The sequence below is a fragment of the Wolffia australiana genome, chromosome 15, assembly GCF_029677425.1.
Source record: "Wolffia australiana isolate 7733 chromosome 15, ASM2967742v1".
Taxonomy (NCBI): Eukaryota; Viridiplantae; Streptophyta; class Magnoliopsida; order Alismatales; family Araceae; genus Wolffia; species Wolffia australiana.
In genome coordinates, this window is record NC_135849.1 from 333473 (window position 1) to 355513 (window position 22041).

At 40.5% G+C, this 22041-nt stretch overlaps 1 protein-coding gene across 2 annotated transcripts; it reads right to left on the reverse strand.

The window, feature by feature from the left end:
* Positions 1-5779: 5779 nt before the first annotated feature.
* Positions 5780-22001, reverse strand: LOC144712915 (binding protein). Of its 2 annotated transcripts, none has more exons than XM_078587328.1 (25): positions 21132-22001; positions 20980-21014; positions 19704-19775; positions 17355-17454; positions 17201-17285; positions 17053-17102; positions 16386-16465; positions 15749-15814; positions 14177-14276; positions 14008-14085; positions 10670-10737; positions 10513-10581; positions 10360-10437; positions 10177-10272; positions 9495-9565; positions 9305-9382; positions 9111-9204; positions 8868-8966; positions 7833-8017; positions 7636-7750; positions 7236-7367; positions 7029-7130; positions 6846-6952; positions 6668-6760; positions 5780-6570 (listed from the first exon to the last, which is right to left on the reverse strand). In XM_078587328.1, the coding sequence occupies exons 1-25, from the start codon at positions 21208-21210 to the stop codon at positions 6189-6191; spliced, it is 2514 nt and encodes an 837-aa protein (XP_078443454.1). In that variant the 5' UTR covers positions 21211-22001; the 3' UTR covers positions 5780-6188. The 2 variants fall into 2 exon arrangements, with proteins under 2 accessions (XP_078443454.1, XP_078443453.1); XM_078587327.1 differs by having other exon boundaries at positions 19704-19784; positions 21132-21999.
* Positions 22002-22041: the final 40 nt, after the last annotated feature.

Below are 22041 nucleotides of genomic sequence, written 5' to 3' on the forward strand. Positions count from 1 at the left end.
ATTCGTCTTCCAGTGGCGGCGGTATTAAAAAAACTGTTCGTCTTCCTAGAAGACTGTTCGTCTTCCTAGAAGACTGTTCATCTTCCTTCGGGAAGACCCTTCATCTTCAAGTGGCCGTGGTATGAGAGAACTATAAGAGGAATGTTCATCTTCCTTTGGGAGGATTTTTCATCTTCTCAGACAGCGGTGTATCAGAGCTATGGGAGGACTAGCTCTGGGTCATCCTAAAGGAGGACTATCTGAGCTGAAGATCACTCCATGGCTGTGGGAGAGGATGTGACGAAAATTCCCACAGAGCTCACTACTATGGCTACTTCCACTGCTGGGTCGTCATCATCAGAAAATCCATTTGTGTTTACTGATCGATGGCGTACTCAACTCCCAATTATTGTTAAATGTAATATCTTCAACGGAAAAAATTTACTCATGTAGGAGCGTATTATTCAAGCTGCTCTGAAGCCCCGCATGCTCCTCAAGTATCTTAAAGAAAGCGGTCCAAGCGAAGATCACCCACTGATAAGCCAAAAAAAGTACGAGTGTCGTCCAAGGGAAGCTAGTAAGGAATCCAATTAATTTCTTCTTGAATAATTTGAACCTAATTGGGGAAAATTTAATCTTCTACAGAGATCAAATTACCCTAATTAGAAGAGAAATTTAGAAAGGGAGGTAGAAGAGATGAGATGAGTAGAAGAAATAAGGGACTCTAATTTGAATTAATTGATCCAATTGAAAGGATCAAAGAGTTCAATTAGATAGATTAAGAAGAAGATTTAGATTTGTTTTGGTTGATTCTGTAGATTTGATAATTCAGGAACAACTACTCTATTGAATAATGGAATGGGGAATTCAATCTCCTAGAAACTTAACCCTTTTTATGTTTTTTTATAGCTTTCTTGAAATGCACTTGAATAGCCTGGTAAATCTCTCAATTACTCCTCTCAATTCTAGTCAGGGCTTGTACATGCCGCTCAAGCCAAGCGATATAGAAGTTCAGATAGAAACTAAGAAGAACAATCAAGATATTCAACTAACAACATCCAAAATACACCCAAAAATTCAAATACAATGAAGGAAAAAGTACCAAACAAGTTGATCCAAGCTGGAGCTCTTCTCTGTCTTGCAGCTGTGATAGAGAACCATCAAGAATGAGCTCCCCCTCTCTAAATCCAGCTTTTATACTTAGGTTACATGGTGAAAATCACCATTTTACCCCTATTAAGTAATTAATTTTTATCTATAAATGTTGGCTTGATCTGATAAATAATGATCAACCATACAGATAGAAAGAGGGGATCAAGATGAGCAAATCCATAAAAAAATAATCTCAGTTGGACTTCAAGATCAAAAGTTATTGATAAATGAATTTTAAACCAATTTAAGCCATTGGATTTAAATTCATTTATTTTTTAACACGCCATGACATGTCATCCTCTCATTGGAGGGCGCATTTTGAATTCTTATTTTGCACAAAAGTCCTTTAGAAAGCGTGGAATTTCTGCTGAATGCCGCCCAAAAGTAATTGTGAATATGCCCATTGCGCATTCTCTCCCCTGATTTCTCAGAAAAACCATTAAAAAATACTAAGTAATTGCAATAAAACCCTGTAGCTGTTTAAGTAATTGCTTTATGCCTGCATACACGACCGAGAGCTGTTTACGAAAAGTCCCTCAAAGTTTAAAAATAACTTTAATACTCATTTTTGCCTTAGAAATATATCCTTTTCTTAATAAACAAATGCATTTCTTCCTCAAATAAATCTCAGACAAATCCAATAACATCCTAAAAAATCCTAGAAAATTCTAGAAAATTCATCAAATTAACAGAAAATTAGGAAAAATCAGAAGTCACTGGAAAACATTAATTCCATGTGAATATATGATAACAAACCCTTTTAATCTTGTTAAATGTATAAAATTGTGCAAAATTACTTGAAATAAAGACCAAATTTAGGGTGTTATCACCCACATTATCCAAAGTGGCTAATGGAGGAAGAATTTGTGTCTGCATGGATGTTAGATTCTATTGCATCTGAACAACAAGCCAGATTTTTTACGTATGGGACATCCAAAACTCTATGGGAGGCCATTCATCGAAGTCGCTCAAAAAGAAATGACAAAGCGAAGACTATTGATCTGATAGTGCAGTCGTATACCCTTAAAGAGGGTGATATGGATGTTCTAACTTATTATAACAAATTAAGAGACATCCATAATGAGCTAGATCATTGTGGACCTCCTTCTGATGATCCGGTAGCTCAAGCTCGTGAAGATACAAATTGCCTGTGTCAATTTATACAAGGCCTCCGACCTGAGTTTGAAATGATCAGAAGCCAGTTATATAACAGGGAGGAGGAACCAACTTTCGATGAAGCAGTATCCAAAGTCATGCAAGAAGAATGACGTCTGAATTCAGCTCGAGGACACATTGAAAGTACGGCCTACGCTATGAAAAATCAAAATCAACAAAAGGCTGACTCAGAGAAGGTGAATAAAGAGGAGATAATCTGCAACTATTTCAAGAAAAAGGGACGCATTAAAGACAAATGCTGGAAGCTCCATGGAAAGCCTCCCCATATTGCAAGAGCACATTTAGCACAGCAAGGAGAAAATTCTGGGAATGATCTTCCCTCAGCCCAGGACTTCCAAAAGATGATGAAGGAACTTCAAAATCTAAAGACAATCATCTACACTAGATCCATCATTGACTCTACTTCTACGCCCAATACTGGTAAAAATATTTTTTGATGAATATAGCTTTATTTACTAAGGACCTAGCAAATGCATGGATCCTTGATTCAGGGGAGACTGATCATATGTCATCAAGGAGAGAATCCTTTATAACATATGAAAAACTCACTCCTGGGAAACATGTTCAAACTGCTGATGGCACACTACTCCCAGTTGTAGGCATTGGCAATTTGAATATACAACCAACTGGTGAACTGCAAAATGTTTTGTATGTTCCCAAACTTTTTGTGACTTAAATTTTCGTACAGAAATTAGCTAAGATAAAAGAATATAATTTATTATTTGATAATATGGATACCTATTTATGTCATAAGGAACTCGGGTGGAGAATTGGACTAGCTAAGGTCCAACAAGGACTCTACTATCTGCCCTGGCAAAACCCTGGATCCTTAGGAGGAGATAGAACCAAATTGGTAGCCGTAGCCACATCATCGAAGGAGTCACTCATGGAGATCCGTCAAAGAATGGGTCATCCATCTTTTCATATTCTCAAACACATGTACCCCATTTGTTTAATAACATTTCAGTGAAAAATTTGATTTGTGAAGCATGTTAGTTGTGAAAGTTTAAAAGAACTATCTATCCTCCCAGTAACACCTACACAACAAAACCTTTCCAAATAATCCATTGCGATGTTTGGGGACCTTCTCCACAACAGGATATACTAGGACATCGATATTTCCTAGTATGTGTAAATGATTATAGCAGATATAGCTGGGTGTTTCTTCAGAAACACAAACATGAAGTAACCAATAATATAAAAGGTTTGTGTGCATTGATTAAAAGACAGTTTGGAGATCCAGTACAAGGACTTAGAACAGATAATGCCAAAGATTTCCTGAACAATGCATTTCTACAATTCATTACAACTGAAGGAATAAGACATGAAACCTCATGTCCTTTTACTCCACAACAAAATGGAGTGGCTGAAAGGAAACTAGGAGATATAGTGGACAAGGGAAGAACTCTTCTAATTCATGGAAACGTCCCTGCAAACTTATGGGGTTTTGCGATAATGACTGCTACCCACCTGAAAATTGCCGTCCTTCAAGGATTTTAGATTTTAAGAGTCCCCTAGAAATAGTGGAAACTTATTATCCAAATATGAGGTTGAAGACTGGACTACCTGTCAGAGTATTTGGATGTGTTGGATATGTGTACAACTATGCACACAAACAGAACAAGTTATCTACAAAAGGATTGAAATTTGTTTTTATTGGATATTCGATTACTCAAAAGGGATACAAATTATATCATCCTACTACCCGCAAGTACATAATATCCAAGGATGTTGTGTTTGATGAGAAATATTTTTATTACAAGCCTCAAGGTACTGAGACCCATAGAGACATGAAGACAAACTAAATCAGAGTAAGGTATGCCGACTTCGCATGGCGTTATATCGTCTAAAACAGTCTCCCAGAGCATGGTTTGGAAAATTTTCCCAGCGTATGAAAGGGCTTGGTTACAACCAACGTAATGGGGAACATACTATGTTTTTTAAACATCAAACTGAAAGAATGATAACAATCTTGTTAGTGTATGTGGATGATATCATCATCATCGGAAATGATTATAGAGAAATTAAGACCCTTGAAGATCATTTAGATAAGAATTTAAGAGTTAAACAACTAGGGCCCCTAAAATATTTTTTGGGTGTAGAATTTGCAAGGTCAAGTGAAGGGATACTAATGACACAACAAAAATATTTTATAGACCTCTTGAATGAAACAAGATATATGAATTATCATGTAAGTGAAACTCCAATTGAAGTCAACCACAAGTTAAGTATCAATGAGAACGAACCTAGGGTAGAAATTAGCTCATATCAAAGCATTGTTGGAAAATTACTCTATCTCTCACATACACTACCTGACATATGTTATGCCGTAAATGTGCTTAGTCAGTTTATGCATTCTCCTAGAAACTCTCACTTTCAGGCTGCTAAATGAATTCTCAGGTACTTGAGAGGAACACCAGAACTTGGAATCTCCTACACAAGGACAGGTAAGTTAGATCTTGTTCTTTATACTGATTCTTACTTTGCTGGTTCTCGTCTGGATTATAGGTCAACTACTGGATACTGCACGTTCCTTGGGGGTAACTTGGTGACATGGAGAAGCAAAAAGCAAAGCGTTGTATCAAAGTCAAGCACTGAAGCAGAATTCAAAGTGATGTCAAAAGGGATCGATGAAGCAATGTGGATCAAAAATTTACTGGATGACTCAAGGATTGTGTATTCAAGGTCAATTCTCATCCGCTGCGACAACAAGTCCGCCATCAGCATTGCCCACGATCCAGTTGATCATGATAGGATGAAGCACGTGAACATTGACAGATTCTACATACAAGACCATTTGGAGCAAGGAATCCCGAAGACTGAACATGTCACCTCTGAGAAGAAATGTGCAGATATCCTCACCAAGGGCTTACCGATCAAGAACATGCACTACCTGGTGTCCAAGGTTGGAATGACTAGTATACATTCCCGCGCTTGAGGGGGAGTGTCAAATGTATAAGTTAATAGGCCAATACTTATGGGCCTATTATCCGATTTATTTATAATCGGATAACGGCTTATTTTTTTCTCCTTTTTTGTTTGACTAGCTCAAACTAGCGGTTAGAGCTAGTCAAAACTAGCCATTATAAATAGACTGTATAAATACTTATGTTGAATTAATGAAAGTTAAGCTTGTTTTCTCCTCCCTCCTCGTCTATATTCTATTCTTCTCGCCTCCTGCTCTAAGGATTCTGCATTGTTGACAGTTTTCAATGTTTTCAACGATAGTCTTCAACTGTATGGTGATCGGTTAAGGTGTTTACTTTTATTATTTGTCAATGACTTAATGGGTTTATTTGTAATTTTTTACGGACAAGAATATGGATGATAGTAGAGGACCAAAAGAGGGCGGAAGCTTTAAGCTTTTGATGTCCCTGCGATGCTTCCCACCAAATAAGTTTTATGCCTTGGAAGCCCCTTAGAAGGGTAGTTTATCCAACATTAAAGCACAATCTGAGACAGCACTTTGGGATGAATAATAAAAATTCTATCTTCTGCGCCATAACAATAAATCAAATGTTACAAAATATTCACATCACTTTAGAGTTCTACAACCAACCAACTCATCGAAGCCAGAGGGCACCTTATCTACCTCTTCCCTCAGCTGCAACCCGCAGGCAGGCAGGAAGGCAGGAAGAGAAATAAAGACATGGAGACCAACTGGGATCAATCATCTCGAGCTGTTTTTTGGTCGGTCCCTGCTAAAGAAGCTGCTTTCTTTCCTTTAATTCCTCAATCCAGCCTTGGATGAGATTTTTGCTCACCCAGAGAGGCAGTTTCTCTCCTCTTCCACCCACCTACCGCATGATGTTATCAGACAATGGCAGACCAGAAGAGATCAAAATCATCTGCCCTTGGATCAAGATCAACTCCAACCCAGTTCATCGCACGGGGTACGGTTCTGTGTGGGAAACACCAGCAGCACCAGAGACTGGCACATCAGCAGAGGCCGAAGAACTGGAGACAGGCTGTCTGCCGCCAGGGCAACTTCCCTTCTCCCCAGTGCCACCCGGACAAGGTCTATCACCAGGTTCTTCCTCTTCTCCTACTGACGTGCTCGTAGAACAGGCAGAGACTGCAACATCAGAAAGCTGCCCTTCTTCTCCTCCTCCATTCAACCGGCACTTCTTCGACAGATGCTCTGCTTCTTCTTCCCCTTCCTTCCCCCGCTTGAGGACAGCACAGGTTGGGGGATTGTTCTCGCGAGAAGAGTTTTCTTCCTCGTCTTCATCATCGTCCTCGTAGTCCACAAGCCCGCTCTGCCTGGAAGACCATGATCCCAAGATAACAAAAAACAGAAAAACGAAATAAGGAGCCGATAGGTATAAAAGGCATAGAGATTCCATGGTCCCTGACTGACCTTGCAGGGCTGTGTCCCGTGCTGGTCCCATTTGCCATGGGGGACTGAGTCTCTTCCTCCACAGCCCCCCCGTCGGATGATTCTTCTCCATCGCTGGTAACAAGCAACAGGATGTTAACATCAACTGCTGAAACCATAAAAAACTGAGAGGAGAATAAGACGGCCAATTCAAAAAAACCTTTGCTCGTTGAAATAATCTTCCTCCTCTTTCTCAAGGGCACGTTCATCGATGCGTTTCCTCAGATCCTCTGCTGCTACGGCAGTCATGTCATACTTCTCCAGCGACTGGAATGGATGTTTCGTCAGAATTACTAAAAAAGAAAAGGCAAAAACGAGGATAGCAAGTATTATCGGCTTCCACCTGTTCATATCTTGTTCTCAGAGCAGCAATGGTGGACAGGTGCTGGAACTTGGACAATTGATCCCAGAAACTCTCAAAGACGTACAGCGTCAAGGTTTTATCCTATTTATGTAAGACACAATGAGACAGGAACGTTGAGCGGGCCTCTAGGGAAAAGAACTAAGAAAAGAGAACACCCAGGAAAAGCAAAGAGTAAGGAAGCAACACCTTACGAATGTACTCTAGGAGCTCGAGAACTGCAGACTGAAGCATGTTATACCGATTGCCATTTCTGACAAACGCTTCAATTATCGGCCTCATCAGGTTGTTCTTAACGATATGACGAGTTAAAAATTCATCCTGGCAGATCAACAGTCACAAGTTAGATGTAAATGGTTCCCCAATAAATTGTCACAAATAAGATATAGACAGTCACATTCCCATTACAATAAATAAACAAATATGTAGAGATAACCCTCTACAGATGGATGCTGAGAGGAGAATTAAACTTCAAGATACTCTGACAATGAGAAGATCTTGAGCGACTGAGTTTGCCCTATAGTCCACACGCTTTGGGCAACCAGAAAAACTAACTAATACGTTCCTCACAAGAAAATAGAAAACTTACATTTCGAGAAACGATGGTCCGCATAAATCTCACTGCTGCCACGACGAGGTATTTTTCCCTCTTCCGAGTCAGACAGAGGACTTTCCCAATAACATTGTTTACAATAAAGTTGCATCTGACAGAAAGAAAGGAAGGCAGGGAAATATGAGTCTTATGTAAACGATGAAAAGGACACGAGAAGTGGACAGCCTTAGTACTTTATTCTGTATGGATGATGAAGAACACAAAAGCACAGCAGTTCACATATACTTGAGAGAATTTCAGGCTTAGTAGACGAACAAGGTTCAACTGTGTCAGCTCTTGTCGATGAGCGACAAGACGTTATTACATCCACCAATTGATCCAGATATTTGTCATAGAAAATCTCAATAATCGCATCGCTCTGCAAAAAAGAATAAATTGTACTTCACTCCACGGTATAGTAATAGAAATTAACAAGGTGATATAAATATGTAGAGAAAAAGCATCTCACGGAGGCACAGAAGGACCAAGGAATGTATGCCTTTCATATGCGACAACAAAATTGAGCCAACTAAACTATAGAACCCATCTTCCGAATAATATCTTTCTCGGCTGTCAAAATTTCCTAGGCATCTACACAACTAAATAACAACGTGATCCTTCCCTTCCCGTTCCTCAAGCATCCTCAATCAGCATCCGCACTGGATACTGTCTTCTTCCCTTGATTCCCATCCGACCCTGTGGAACATGAGCGCATCCTAGGAGGAACATCAGCACAAGAGCCTAGGATGATTCCTCGGTAACTCTTCTATTTATCTCTTGAGAATCTCGCATTTTCTTATTTTTCTCTTCGTTTGCCTACATCTATGGCTCTTCTCCGAGCTTTGAGTAGAAAATATACTCATCAACTTGAGGAGAGTGTTGAAGATAAGGGAATCTGTGTCCTTTGTATTTGGGTCTTTCTTTCTTCTCTTCAATGAGAGTTTTGTTTTTACGTCCTTCTCTCGGCAATTCACAGAGTGACAGGAAGGACTCTGCTGCTCAGCTCTCCAACCCCCCCACACTCTTCTCTCTAGCTTCCGTTTGCCATGTCCACCCCTGTAATGAGTTCTACAACCAAAAGTATTGCAATAGAACAGAGGAGAGACTATTTTCAACTAAAGGATAGAAGCAAAAGTAAGAAGGGAGGATGCTAGCAACCATTTAAGTATACCACAATACATGTAGAAAATAATGGCCAACGGCTGAAGACATTTAAACATAATAGGAACCTGCGCACTGGACGATGTGTAAGACTCCAACAGTATCCGAAGTATTTCCAAAAACTGACAGTTCATGCTTTCCCCAAAATCCGTTATAAGTCCTTTAACCTGAAAAGAAAACCAATGGAGAAAGGTGTTGACTTCTGCAGATCATTCATTAAGGGGATATGACGCATTGTGGCAGATGATCTTGAATTGTCAACACGAACCAATGAACAGGGGATAAAAGGTAAAGAATAGAGCTCCACTTACGAGAAGTCCAAAAAGTTTACAGTCCTCTTGTTGAACAACGAAGTTACGGAGGAGGTTTGCATCTTGATTGAGGAAAAGGATGAGGATATCTGTCCTGCGTTACGAAAAAAGAGTAATATCAATGTATAAGTTGTTTAAAATTGAAACATGGTAGAAACATGCAGGTGGCAAGGAATAAACTAGTTGCTACTTACCCCGTCAACACTAGTTTTTTGTCCTCATTCTGCAGCACATCAGTCAGTATCTCAAAAATGTCCTCATTTGCAAGCTCACTAAAACATTGATATAGAAGGTAAGGATGATAGTCGACAACCGCTGGAAAAACCAAGATGGTAATAGTAGAGGAAATAAAATAATAAAAGATATTGTCACTAGACATCATACCGAAACAGCCGCAACTGTTGTGCAAGCTGAAGACTCTTGCTTAGACTGCAAAACTCTTGTAGGAACAAAACCTGACGGAGGAAAAACAACCATATCGGAATCATCAGTTTTTTGCCACAAAAATAGACATTAAAGATGGAAGCGTCAAAAATGGACGTCAGATCATATGAGTGATTATTGCACATAAAAGAAACATAAAATCAAAGTTCACATCACCAAAATTAAAATGTATGTCAGGAGATATTTTCTAATCAACAAGTGCACTGACCGTGACCTTTAAGGAACTCATTGGACACCACAGTAAAATACGAATTGGGGTGGTGGTTAAACCATAGTTCTGATAAACCAAATTACGTCAGATCATTTAAAATTTAATTCGATTCTACAGATACATTTCCTACCCAAAAACTCTAGATGAAAAACCTTAAAGAAATAAAAAGGTTGTGCACTCCCGGAAACATTAAAATGTGTGTTTAAATAAAATAAATCAACAGAATTTATGGTTTATCTTAGCCAAACAACATTGCATTCCAGGTTTATCCTCAGCCTAAGCGGCCATCATTTCCTCTATGGCAACAACTGATGCCTCGCAGACAGAAATGATGAAAAAGTTACAATGTAAGTACAAATTGAGGAAAGAAACGCTGTCTGTTCCATGTAAGCGGAAGCAGAATCTAGCTACCAGATTTCTCCTTGACTCCATGGAAGTCATAGGCAACCGCATCCTTTCAAATAGCTCATGAATAAAAGATGTATCGTCCTTTAGCAAAGATATGACCTACACAAAAAACGCCAAGTAAGCAATCTGAGAACACCACTCTCCATTCTGTCCCAAGAAAAGATCTTTAAAATCCGAAATCCTCACCGTCGTATTATTCCCATGTATTATAGAATTAAGGCTTGCCATGGTTCCCTCATCTAATGCTCTCGGCAAGATGACATCCTGTAACACAACAACCATATTGAGTTCGTGAACCAGAAGAGGAAAAATACGGATAAATTGTTCGATACAGGGCACCTTTATGTAACCAATTCGATAAGATTGGTGTATCCTGGATAGCACTTGCGGATCTTTGATAGGAATAACCTGAGAGAATGAAAAGTACACATAATGGTTCACCAACCAAAGGAAATAAAAATTGTATCATAAAATCGTACACAAAGTATTAAAGTACCTCTTTGAAAACAACGTGTTCTTTCAAAAACGAACGATGCTTCTGCATTTGAGGGACATCAGGATCATCTGAAAAAACCACAATTCCTTGTTCACACACGAGAAATAAGAGCAGGAAATAAACGAAACAAATCACGACAATGTCTCAAGTAGATGAAGGGGAAATTCCGGAGCATCCTGTATGGCTGACAGATCGGATTTACCATTTGGATATACGGTTTATATCCTCAAAAAATAATGTAGAATTGAGCACAAAGCAGACAGACGTTAAATATTATATTATCTGTCAGCAGGAGCCCAATATTGTTCCCTTTCTTCGTCTTCCTTTATTTCCATTTCTATCTTTATAAGTGAGGGTCCGGCATGTAAGAGGCCAATTTACCTGATTGAGCGCCAGACTCCTTAAATCACTTTTGATGTAGAACTGCCCCATCATGTATTGCTGGGACTTAAACCAGCTAACCCTAATTGATTGGTATACGGGTTCTTTCCGTTGTCTCTTTCCCATTGGCTGCCAGGGTAACAGCTAACCGGCAGTGACACTGTTTCACAAAGTATCAGAGCACTGACGTGGAGAACTTGATGCCAGATGAGTGTGATATGCAGGTGAAAGTACCAACTTCGCTTCTCTCACTCATACTTAATAACCTGCTACACGAAGAGGGTGAGAAGGTCTTTCAGGAGAAGAGGTTAGACTCACCTGGACTGGCGAAGTTAAGGCTTGACTATCAGAAGTGAAACTAGGGAAAGATGGCTACCGATATGACTATGGCGACCCCTGGTGATCAAGGATCGGTGCAAGACTGAGAGAGGACAGTACAACTTATTTTCGCTGGCATTCCCGAACCCTAGAGTCTGAGGGATAATATACAGACTAGGGTCAATATGAGGAGAAGATCCTAAAGCTAGACGACTCTCTGACCAATTATGCATCACAGTTGATCCAATCAGCGAAGGTTATAAGTCATGGGTGCAAGATGATGCCCTGATCCAGGCATAGCTCCCAGGGAGCAGACTTGGTACGGACTGCAAGAATTCCCGACAAGAAACTAGGGTATCGGAGCCATAATGGAGTTGTTTCTTCCCTGACAGGAAATTGAAGAATGAGTAGCTCTCAGAGTACAGGGAAGAGAGTTAGTTGATCTGAATCTACAGGAAGGCATTGTCACTAGGGAGGAATCAGCAGCCAGTCTAATTGCAGGTCATGATCAGGTGATAGATTCTGAAAGCCAGGACGAGCCACAACCTGATGAACCTGAAGAACCATGAACCCCTGAAGTAGAATCTGAGTTGGTGACTGACAAGACGGAGTCTGAACACCAAGGAGAGGAAAATCCGAGTGTTGAAGACCTGAACTGGCCAGTTGCTTTAAGGAACGGGAAAGAACCAGCATTCTACAACCATGATATCCCATGTCCAATTGTAGTCAGCTACAAGAAGATTTCCCCTGAATTTAATACATTTCTCGCCAAGTTGGATGAGGTGACCATGCCACACACAGACACACGCCACAAAGGACCTTGCTTGGAAGTCGACCATGGAAGTAGAGATGAGAGCTCTCCTGAAGAATGAGACCTAGGAGTTAGTGCCAATACCTCAAGGTACGAAGATTGTTGGGTGCAAGTAGGGTACAACATCAAGCACAAATTGGACAGCTCATCCAAGCAAAATAAGACTAAACTTGAGGCCAATGCTTATGGCCAATCTTATAAGTTTGCTCCAGGGGAAAAACAGATTGCATATTGATAGCAGTAGCAGCAAACTTAGAGAGGAGTCTGAATCAACATGATGTGAAGAATGTGTTCTTCCATGGAGATTTAAAAGAGATATTCACGCAACCTTTACCCAGATATGACCCTCATGATCAGGGCAGGACGTTGTGCAGGCTAAAGATGACATGGAATCATACCCTAATTATCAGAAGTTCCAACTTGGAGGGGTCACACCACTGTTGATCTAAGTAGATGACATTATAATAACATGCAGCAGTGATAAGGATATTCAGGAGCTAAGACGAAAATTATCAAAGCTGGTCGACATTAAGTCCTTGGACCTCATGAGATATTTTCAGGGAATTTAAGCGGCCTATTTGAAAGAAGGCATAGTTATCTCCCGATGAAAGTAATACTTGATCTTATAAAGGGGACTGGATGTTGGAATGTAAACCAATTGGCACTCAAATCGACTCAAACATGAAGCTTGGTGCCAGTGAGGATAACAGTCCTGTCTGCAAGGGGCAGTACCAAAAGTTAATGGGTAGACTTATCTACCTGAGCCATGCATGACTAGATATAGCATTCTCTATTCAAGTCCCGAGTCAATTCAAGCGTGATCCAAAATGAACGCATTCACAGGTTGCCCTTTGAGAACTATTCTACCTAAAAGGGATAGCGGGTCATGAATTATTATTCGGAGGTAACGATTATTCAGCACAAGTACATACCGATGCTGACAACCGAGGATCTGTAGTAGACTGGAGGGAAACATCATGATATTGCTTACTTATTGGCACGAATTTGATTACGTGGAGAAGCAAGAGGTTCTGGCAGATCCAGTGCAGAAGCCAAGTTCAGGTTAGTTGCCAAAGAAATATGCAAAATCTTACGGATCAGAGGGATCCATTGAGATTTGGAGGTTCCCCACAAGAGCCAATCATCCTTCATTGTGACTCTAAGTCAGCCATTGATATTGCACAAACCCTGTCCAGCATGGCAGAACTGAGTATGTGAAGAGAGAGACAGAGACATTTTATAACACAGAAAATTGGCTGAGGAGTTATCCAGCTGAATTATGTTCAATCTTCACAGCAACTCGCCAACATTTTTACCAAAAGAGCTTCTAAAACAGCAACCTCCAGAGAATGGTCTTCAAGCTAGCATATATAGCATATATGCACCAGCTTGAAGGGGGTGTCAGCAGGCGCCCCATATTTTTCCCCTTCTTTACTTCCGTTATTTTCATTGCTTTCTTTAAAAGTTAGTGTGGGTCCCTTCCATAAGAGGGCCACCTAACCGTTAGCCCATGTGATTCATTGAGTCACTTATCTCTGGGATTTAAGCCAGCTAACCCTAATTGATCGGTAAAGGGGAGCTTTCCTTTTTTTCTCTTTCTCATTGGTGGCTAGGGCAACAGTCAACCAGCAGAGACACTGTTGGTTGCCAGTGCTTACAGAGAAACAAAATGAAAGTTGTGATTGTTTGACATAAAATGGAAGGAAACGCCATGTAAACAACTGCATTTTTACAGAGACTACAAGAGCAAAGACTCAAACGGAGACACAGACGATCATTTAAATAACAACGCCGATCACAAAGGAATATAACTGAAACACAGGCGTACATTCAAGAGCTCCAATAATGTCTATAATAAAATCATCAGCAAATATCCGGTCGAAGATCTGAGGACTGTTGAGGAGGACTGAAACGTGAAAAAATATAATATATATTAGAAATAAAAGCAGAAATATAACATAATTGATATCAAAGAATGGTTAAGATTAGATACAAACTTGTTGCTTTGACTAACTTGAAGATGATCTGGAGATTTTCAATATTTTCCAAGTCTTCACACATCCGAAAGAGGTTCATCAGCTTGGGGAAGAAGTCAAGCTGAAAACATTAAATTAAAACAGGGAGGTTCATAAAATCCACTATTTTCAAATGACTGTTTCTGGATTATTATAAGATAAACTGTCAGAAGCTCTGTACAAACAAAATATCCAGTAACAAGGAGAGAGAAAATAGTTAAACAGAAAATTCCCGAACATTGTGATACGATACCTATAAACAACTGCATTTTTACAGAGACGAAAGGAGGAAAACGTCAAGGACAGAAAAAGTCAAATGTCCTAGAGAGGGGCACTGGTCCAGGTACTGCTGGCCTGGCAGAATAACTGCCAGTTCTTGACTGGTAGTTTATGAAAGGAATGAAGGATACTAAAAATAAAGGAGGCCTGCAGAGAGGAAGGATCTACAGGAGGAGACTTCTTAGGTTTACGGGAGCTGGGAGGACAGGCTGCATTCGGCCAAGCATCCGAGCGAGTTCGTGTATTCCGGAAGGACGACGATGGGAGACTAGAGGGATATCCGCTTAAAAGATCGAGTAGAGCGACTCCCTTACTTTAAGTAATTCATTTCCATATTTGAATTTCCAACCAAATCGATACAAGGACGTATCACATTGGTTGATATCAGATGCGCCATACAAAGAAATATTGATTCCTTAGTCCGACTGATAGATGAATATTTGGTAAATAAGACATTACAGACGGCCTTCCATAGCCCACTAAAAAAGATGAAAAAGGGAACGGGAAAAAGCTGGTATTTAGACAAAAAGGACGAATAATAAGTGATTGTTGATAAGATTTCTCTTTGCAACATGTACAGGCATTGCACAGCAAGAATGAGGATAAGGCAATGGAGAAAGCGGACATCTCAATAATTGAACAATTTTCAATGAGTCCATGACCTAAAATATAAATGAACAATTTTCAATGCATATTCAAACTCGAGAGGTCCTCAATTCGTCAACTTGGGGCCTAAGAGAAAAGACATTCCACGTCCAAGAAAATTAGCAGAGAGGGAAGACTGGCAAGAGTTGTGGCTTACGCAACTCAAAGCACTGCATTTTTGTAAAGCTACGAATCGAAATACTCACTTCTCAAACTATATAAAGTCAATCTAAAAGAGTAACAGTATGAGCCCTGGGATATAATGTCAAAGCATACAGAACCAAGGTATGAGAAACAATTTCATACGGTGATTGCAAGGACATGAGTAATACCTGAATCTTTGACAAGAAAATCTATGGACTCAGAGTCCTGTATTTTAACCAAAATAGGGTAATATCATGGGAGATAACATTTCGGAGGAATGAACCAGTAATATTTGTTATAGTTTATATGTTTCTTAAAAAAATATTTATTTGTTTATCTGTGAATCAGGGAACAGAATATCACCCACCATCTAGGTCACCGAATTGGTTGTAAAAGTAGAAATAAATAAAATAATAAAATAATTGTTCGCAAATAATCCTATCAAGAAAAAACGTAGACAGCGGCATATGCAACAAATTTACCCACATCTTGGAGGATAAGGTCTGCCATATGCATCTGATCCGCAATGCTGTTACCACACTCCATCACAGTCTGCATGTATTTTTTCGAATACACATCAGCAATACATATTAATACCTAGTCTGACTAAAATTCTTTAAACTGAAAAATTAATCCAGAGTGGCCAATGAACTTAAACTTAGATTCGACAGTTACGAAAAGCAGTATTTAGGTAGGAAAAAGGGAACCCCAAAAATAATGCGCTGAATGGAGTGCTGACTAGGGCGGAAAGCACTACAGGTATTTTACAGCTTTTAAGAAACCATAATGTTCTCTCACCAGTCTGGTACCTTTTCTCTCTGAGACGACCCTGAAAGGAAAGACTAGACCACATAACTCTACAGCAGACCAACATACATTAGGTTGAACAAGAAGTAACCTCACCCAAAACATAAGTTTTCAGTTGACAACCTAAAAAGATCTTGAAGACAGTCTGTGAAGTAAATCCTGGACATGCCCCGGACAACCTCACCCAAAACTAAAAAATGGAGTTGTACTTAAATTAAAAACCTGAACATGCCCCCGGACACACTGAGTTTTTCATGACAAGAAATGTAAATTTTGTCTATTTAAAGATTAAACTCTAAAAGTAGTCACCGTGTACCTTCAATAAAAGAGGTAAAGACGAGAGTTCCACAGGTGGTAGCTCCCTCAAGTCTCTGCTTGCACTATGAAAAGCGTCATCTAAAAATCAGACGCTCTAGATTAGAAACCGAGAGATAAGTTGAAGAGTCACTCCAAATCGGTAGATCTTAAGAAGATCATTAGACATTAAATAGCATGAAATGTGCAAGTCGAATATATACCATAAAGATGAAGCACCTAAAATTAATAAAAATAAATCATCTTAATGTCAGACATAGACCCTCTACACATTTTACCTCTATTTTTTTCCTTTCCTGTTTTGTCTACTAGGTCCATTTATATTAGGGCCTATATTGTATCCCTATAAATATCGTGCAGACTGTCTGAGAATCGATTCAGCCTTTAGTGAAATCCCTAGTTAATGCAACCCACCCACTACCAGCTAGAAGAGGAGGGCTGACACATAATTACCGTTAAAAGAAACAACTAATGTTCATAAAAAGTAACCGTTAAAATAGAAAAATAAGAAATCACAGAGCAATGTCAGGAAAAAAAGGCACAAAACAAAAATAATACAAACTTGACGCATGCTTCCAGACCACGGAACTTAATTTAGTAGTACAGGAGAGGAGGATATAAAAATGTCTAGAAGATTGATCTTTACTCAAAAAGAAATATATACTCACTTCCAATGGTACTGAAGTGAAGATTCCTCTGAGCACCGCAAATACGATCCCTAAAGAAAAAAATTCAGCTCAACGTAAGCTGGAAGTGCTGCCAAAAGCTGGAAGAAATCACGAGAAAAAAAGAATTAAAAAAGAGAATAGCAGATACCATATATAAGAGCAACCCGTAGCCTCTTGGAAACTAAGAGCACAATCAGTTGCCAGGTCTGGATCTCTCCATGATATAATTGTATCTGCAAAAAAAAATTTAATATCAGCAGAAAAAAAGGGAGACGGGAGTCAAGAGGTTTGACCAGACGTACCTTCTTGCCTTCTGTAGATGTCATCACCAGAGATCCGATGCACTAGTATGGTCTCATTATCCTCTTCATCGATTACAATTAGACCAAGATCCTCTGTCCTCTGTTGAATGAGAATCCATAAAAAGATAAGTGAAATTGAAATACTTTGGGTAGACGACAGCACTGCAAGACATGAACTTGCGTAGGATCCTACGCTTAACAATATAGAAAACAAAATAAACTTGGATGAGAGAAAAAAAGGCATAACAAGCCCTACATGCACAAGTCTTAAGTCCTAAACATCGAGCTAATGGGCAACCATTGAAATAGGATACTCGGCTATCCATCACAGTTGCAAAAGAGGGAAAATCCATCTCAAGGACTTCTCTGAAGTGATGACATCAGAAAGTAAAAGTTGTTACTTTATTGTGCACGCTCTAGGTGTTGCAAATCAATGTCATTTCATATGAAGGATTTTGAAACTTTCAAAATATCCAGGTACTGTGGATCGAGAAAGAGGGAAGCGACTTGTACGGCAGAGAGAGAGGGAGAGAACGAGATAGGGAGGGAGAGCTTTGATAATTTGGGGATCTGGCGATTGAGCTTCCCCCCTCCTGGATCGCAGGCTGCTCCTACTCCCCAGCCTCCAGTCGCAGTCTGCAACTGATTCTTGAAGAAAAGTATTCAATACCTCCTCCCTCCTTGCTTGTGCTTCATTTATACCCTCACAGGTCTTCTAATTGGTCGAGTCTTCTTTTCCTTCTTTGGTACTTCTCGTAAAACAAGCTTTGTGTATCACATGAGTACTGCTCCTATCGGATGAAACAGTCACGCCCAAAACGAGGGACAAACAAGAGCGCCCGGCACAAAAAAGGATACGGTCCTTGGAGAATAAAAACAAATCTTTCTTTCTGGTGTAATGGGAGAAAGAGTGCGAGAACATATTTCGTAGAATCAGCCCTTTTGGAATCAAACAGTTAGTTTACAGCATCAGATGTTTAAAACCAAAATCAGCACCATCAAAACCCACAAATAACTATGACCAACTGACTTAATTTAAATTTTAAGTTTCCTGGGCAACAAATATTTCACTACCACAGATATAATATCCAACCATCGATAAAATAATAACGCACTCACACGGAAACGTCAAGGTTCGGGACTGTTGGGATGGAGTGTGGAACCCGATGTTAGTTTGTGCCCTGTCAGACCAAAGGGTTGCAGAATTCTTGGACATGCAACAGTCCCTAAGACAGTTAAGCCCAAGGTGCAGCGAACAAAATGGCTGGACATGGGTCAATGGCCCTTTTCAGTCTGAAAGGCAAACACGAGAATCCGAGAGGGGCAAGATGAAAACCCGACAATCAACCAGGCATGTAGGTTCATATGGTGGCAAAAAGTCCCAATGAAGGTATTTATTTTTGCATGGTCTCTATTACGGAGAAGACTAATGACCCAGGCCTTTCGCAAAAGACTATTCACAGATACATCGGGGGCCTTTCTGTTATGCTCAAAAGCAGAAGAAGACTGTCAACACCTATTTTTCAAGTGCCCTTTTGCTCGCACAATTTGAGCTGCCCAAGAAATATCAATGGTGAATGTGAATTCCGAAGAGGATTTTTGGGGCTCAATCCAGAGTTGCAGGTGTAGAAGAAAGGAAGATGGCGGGGGGACTAGTGGCACTTTGGGCCATATGGTTGCATAAGAACAAGGTGCTGTTCAGGGGAATGACAGCTTCTACCAATGGGCCTATCCATGAATTGGAGGGACTTAGAGCAGTGTGGTTTCCTCGAGTCCTGGATCGAGAGAGGAGGGTATGAACATGAGTGGATAGACTGAGATTGGCCTGTAAGGCTCTCTGTCAAGACAGAATACTTTACAGACGGCAGGGATTACCAAGAACTAATAAAAATAAGTGGGGTCACTGCTTCCAAGTCACACACTAATGAGTAAGGTGCGACTGTAGAAAATACTTCATTAGAAGACAGTGAGGGTGCGGTGCAAATACATTATGTGTTTTTGACCCAACTCAAGCAGAAGAAACTTATTCAATGGTAACCGCTTGAGTTGGAAACAGTTCTGACAAATGTTATTTTTTGCTTTTTCTGGTGTTGCTTTTTCTGACAAATGTTGGCTACATTTATTTATGTTTTTTTAAACAGTTCTTTATGTTATTGGTACCAGCTCAATACAGACAGGAGCACGTAACAAGAGAGAGAGAACCAACCCCCTTCCATACTTTTTTACAAAAAAAAAAAATCAATCTCAGAAAGCAAAGGCAAACATATAGAAAACATATAGAGAAAATTTTGAATTTGATGAGTAGATATCATTGAAGGTTCTGCGCCGGTTTTGTCTCAGGCAACTCACCTCTAAATAATCAACGGTGACATGCCCAGTCCCCTGATCATCCCACTTCTCGTCTGGAGTCAAACGATAAACCTTCACGCGCTGAAAGTTTATTAAATTTTCATCATTGAAGAAAAATTTTCATCATTAAAGATCCTAAAAGCATAGAAACTGGGCCTCACCAGAAGAGAAATATATCCTCAAGATTAAATGTAAGCTACCTAATAAATGAGGTTAACAACATTTCCTAGCATCATAAAAGGAAGAAATTGAAGTTTTGACTTCAAAAGTCCCCCCCTCCCCCCAAAGGTTGTCACACGAAAACAAAGGTATGAGTAGAATGTAGGACAACATAGAGAAACTTTAACGCTTCGTTGTGGAAAAAGAGCCACGTAAATTTGACGCATGAGAGATTTCCTCGTACATTTCTCCTTGATTCCTAGGCCCCGAAGGCACTAAAAATATAAACTAAAAAAGTCTCAGCAGCATCATCTCTTGCTATCTCACCCACTTAAAAAAAAAGGGCATAATGAACAACAACTAAACCCAAAAAATTAATTTCAAAGTTTATTTCAAGATTATGCCATCACGGGCACGCATGAGCTATACTGCTGCACCATGATGATTGTGGGCCGGAAAATACTTGCTAGATCGATATGGTGTTCATAAGAAGGATAGCGTGGACACTTCTTTTTTTTTTTGAAGAAAAGCATAAGCACATATGCAAGTGAAAGCGAAGGAGAAAATTAATAAATAATTATTCTTCATCAATTACTTCTCTCTAAGGGCACTTTTTGCAATCTATATCAGCATTATCTCAGACCCAAAAAATAAATAAAATTACCCATGATTGTTCCTCAGAGAAATTGGTGTAGGAGTATCGACAAAAGAAAGGGATGCGAACAAGCGTAAGTTCTCTCTCATTTTAAATCCACGTTTTAAGGATTTTCGAAAAATTCAATATAGCATTATCACTCCCTCTGACCACAATGAAAGGGCAGGCCCTCAAAATCAGAATACAAGGAAACCACTGGCGAGTAACCACACGACAGTGTAGAGAGGAAGCACAAATCCATAGAGACGGATAATTTGGGCTAGAATTCGAGTGCAGTGATCGCTTTCACATGAGAATAAGAAAAAAATGCAATCTATGAGAGGAAAATGCGCGGAGGCCGGCAAGACGCAGCCTCGGAAGAAGAGTGGTCTAGTATAAAAGAAGAAGAAACTGGCACGGGCCAAAGCCGCCAAGAAAAAGACAAGGCAACAAATCGCCCATGGAAGCAGAAATATAAAATACCAGTCTCACGGCGGACTCTTCGTTGGGCTGAACACCTGCGGGCAGGAAGAGTAAACAGGGCGAATGAATTATAGCAGAACAAAGAGGGGAAAAAAGAGAGAAGAAGAGGAATTGAAAAGGGTATCGAATTGAAGCAGAGGAAGAGGACCAACCGCCGACGTAGATCTCCCCCAAAGATCCGCTGCCGATCCTGCAGCCGGCGCGGGGCTTACTCCCACCGCGAGAATCCATGGCCACTTCCTCGAAGCGCCTGCCCCGATTCCGCCTCTCCGGCAACCCTAGACGAGCCGATTCGCGACTCACGCGAGAGAGGAGAAGGAACCCCGCGCGAGCTACGACGTACTAGCTAGTTTCTAGGGGGAGAAGGAGGACCGGAAACGAGTAGAGGGAAGGGGCAACAGCAGCACCGGCCCCCGTTCCTCCTCTCTCTCTCTCTCTCTCTCTCTCTCTCTCTCTCTCTCTCTCTCTCTCTCTCTCTCTCTTGCTCCACCTTCCTCACTCTTTATCTCTCATCTTAGTCTCTCTCTCTCTTGCTCCACCTTCCTCACTCTTTATCTCTCATCCTAGTCTCTCTCTCTCTTATTTCGCTCTCTCTCTCTCTCTCTTGCTCCACCTTCCTCACTCTTTATCTCTCATCCTAGTCTCTCTCTCTCTCTTATTTCGCTCTCTCTCTCGCTCTACGTTCCTTACTCTTTATCTCTCATCCTAGTCTCTCTCTCTCTCTCTTATTTCGCTCTTTCTCTCTCTCTCTTATTTCGCTCTTTCTCTCTCTCTTGCTCTACCTTCCTCACTCTTTATCTCTCATCCTAGTCTCTCTCTCTCTCTTATTTCGCTCTCTCTCTCTCTCTCTCTCTAGGCGTTGATTGGACTGCAAAGGAACGGGACGGGGGAGGGGAATTTTCTTCGGCGCCGCCTCCCTCTCTTCTCTCTCTAGGCAGTAGCCACGACTCGGCCCGCGCTCGTAGCATCCCAGCCGTCCAAACCGATCGAACGCCCCACGCGCATCGCTCCTCCGATCCGTCCGATCCGCGATCTACTCCCCCAATCCCTCTCTCTAAGTCC

Bases quoted from the DNA above. Each gene is read 5' to 3' on its own strand.
- LOC144712915 (XM_078587327.1), bottom strand. From the start codon at position 21,210: ATGGATTCTCGCGGTGGGAGTAAGCCCCGCGCCGGCTGCAGGATCGGC. The intron at 10,738-14,007 runs GTACGCCTGTGT...TGGTTTTTTCAG, and splicing joins CATTATTGGAGCTCTTGAAT to ATGATCCTGATGTCCCTCAA. The intron at 7,131-7,235 runs GTGTTGCTTCCT...TTACATAAATAG, and splicing joins TCCTAGAGTACATTCGTAAG to GATAAAACCTTGACGCTGTA.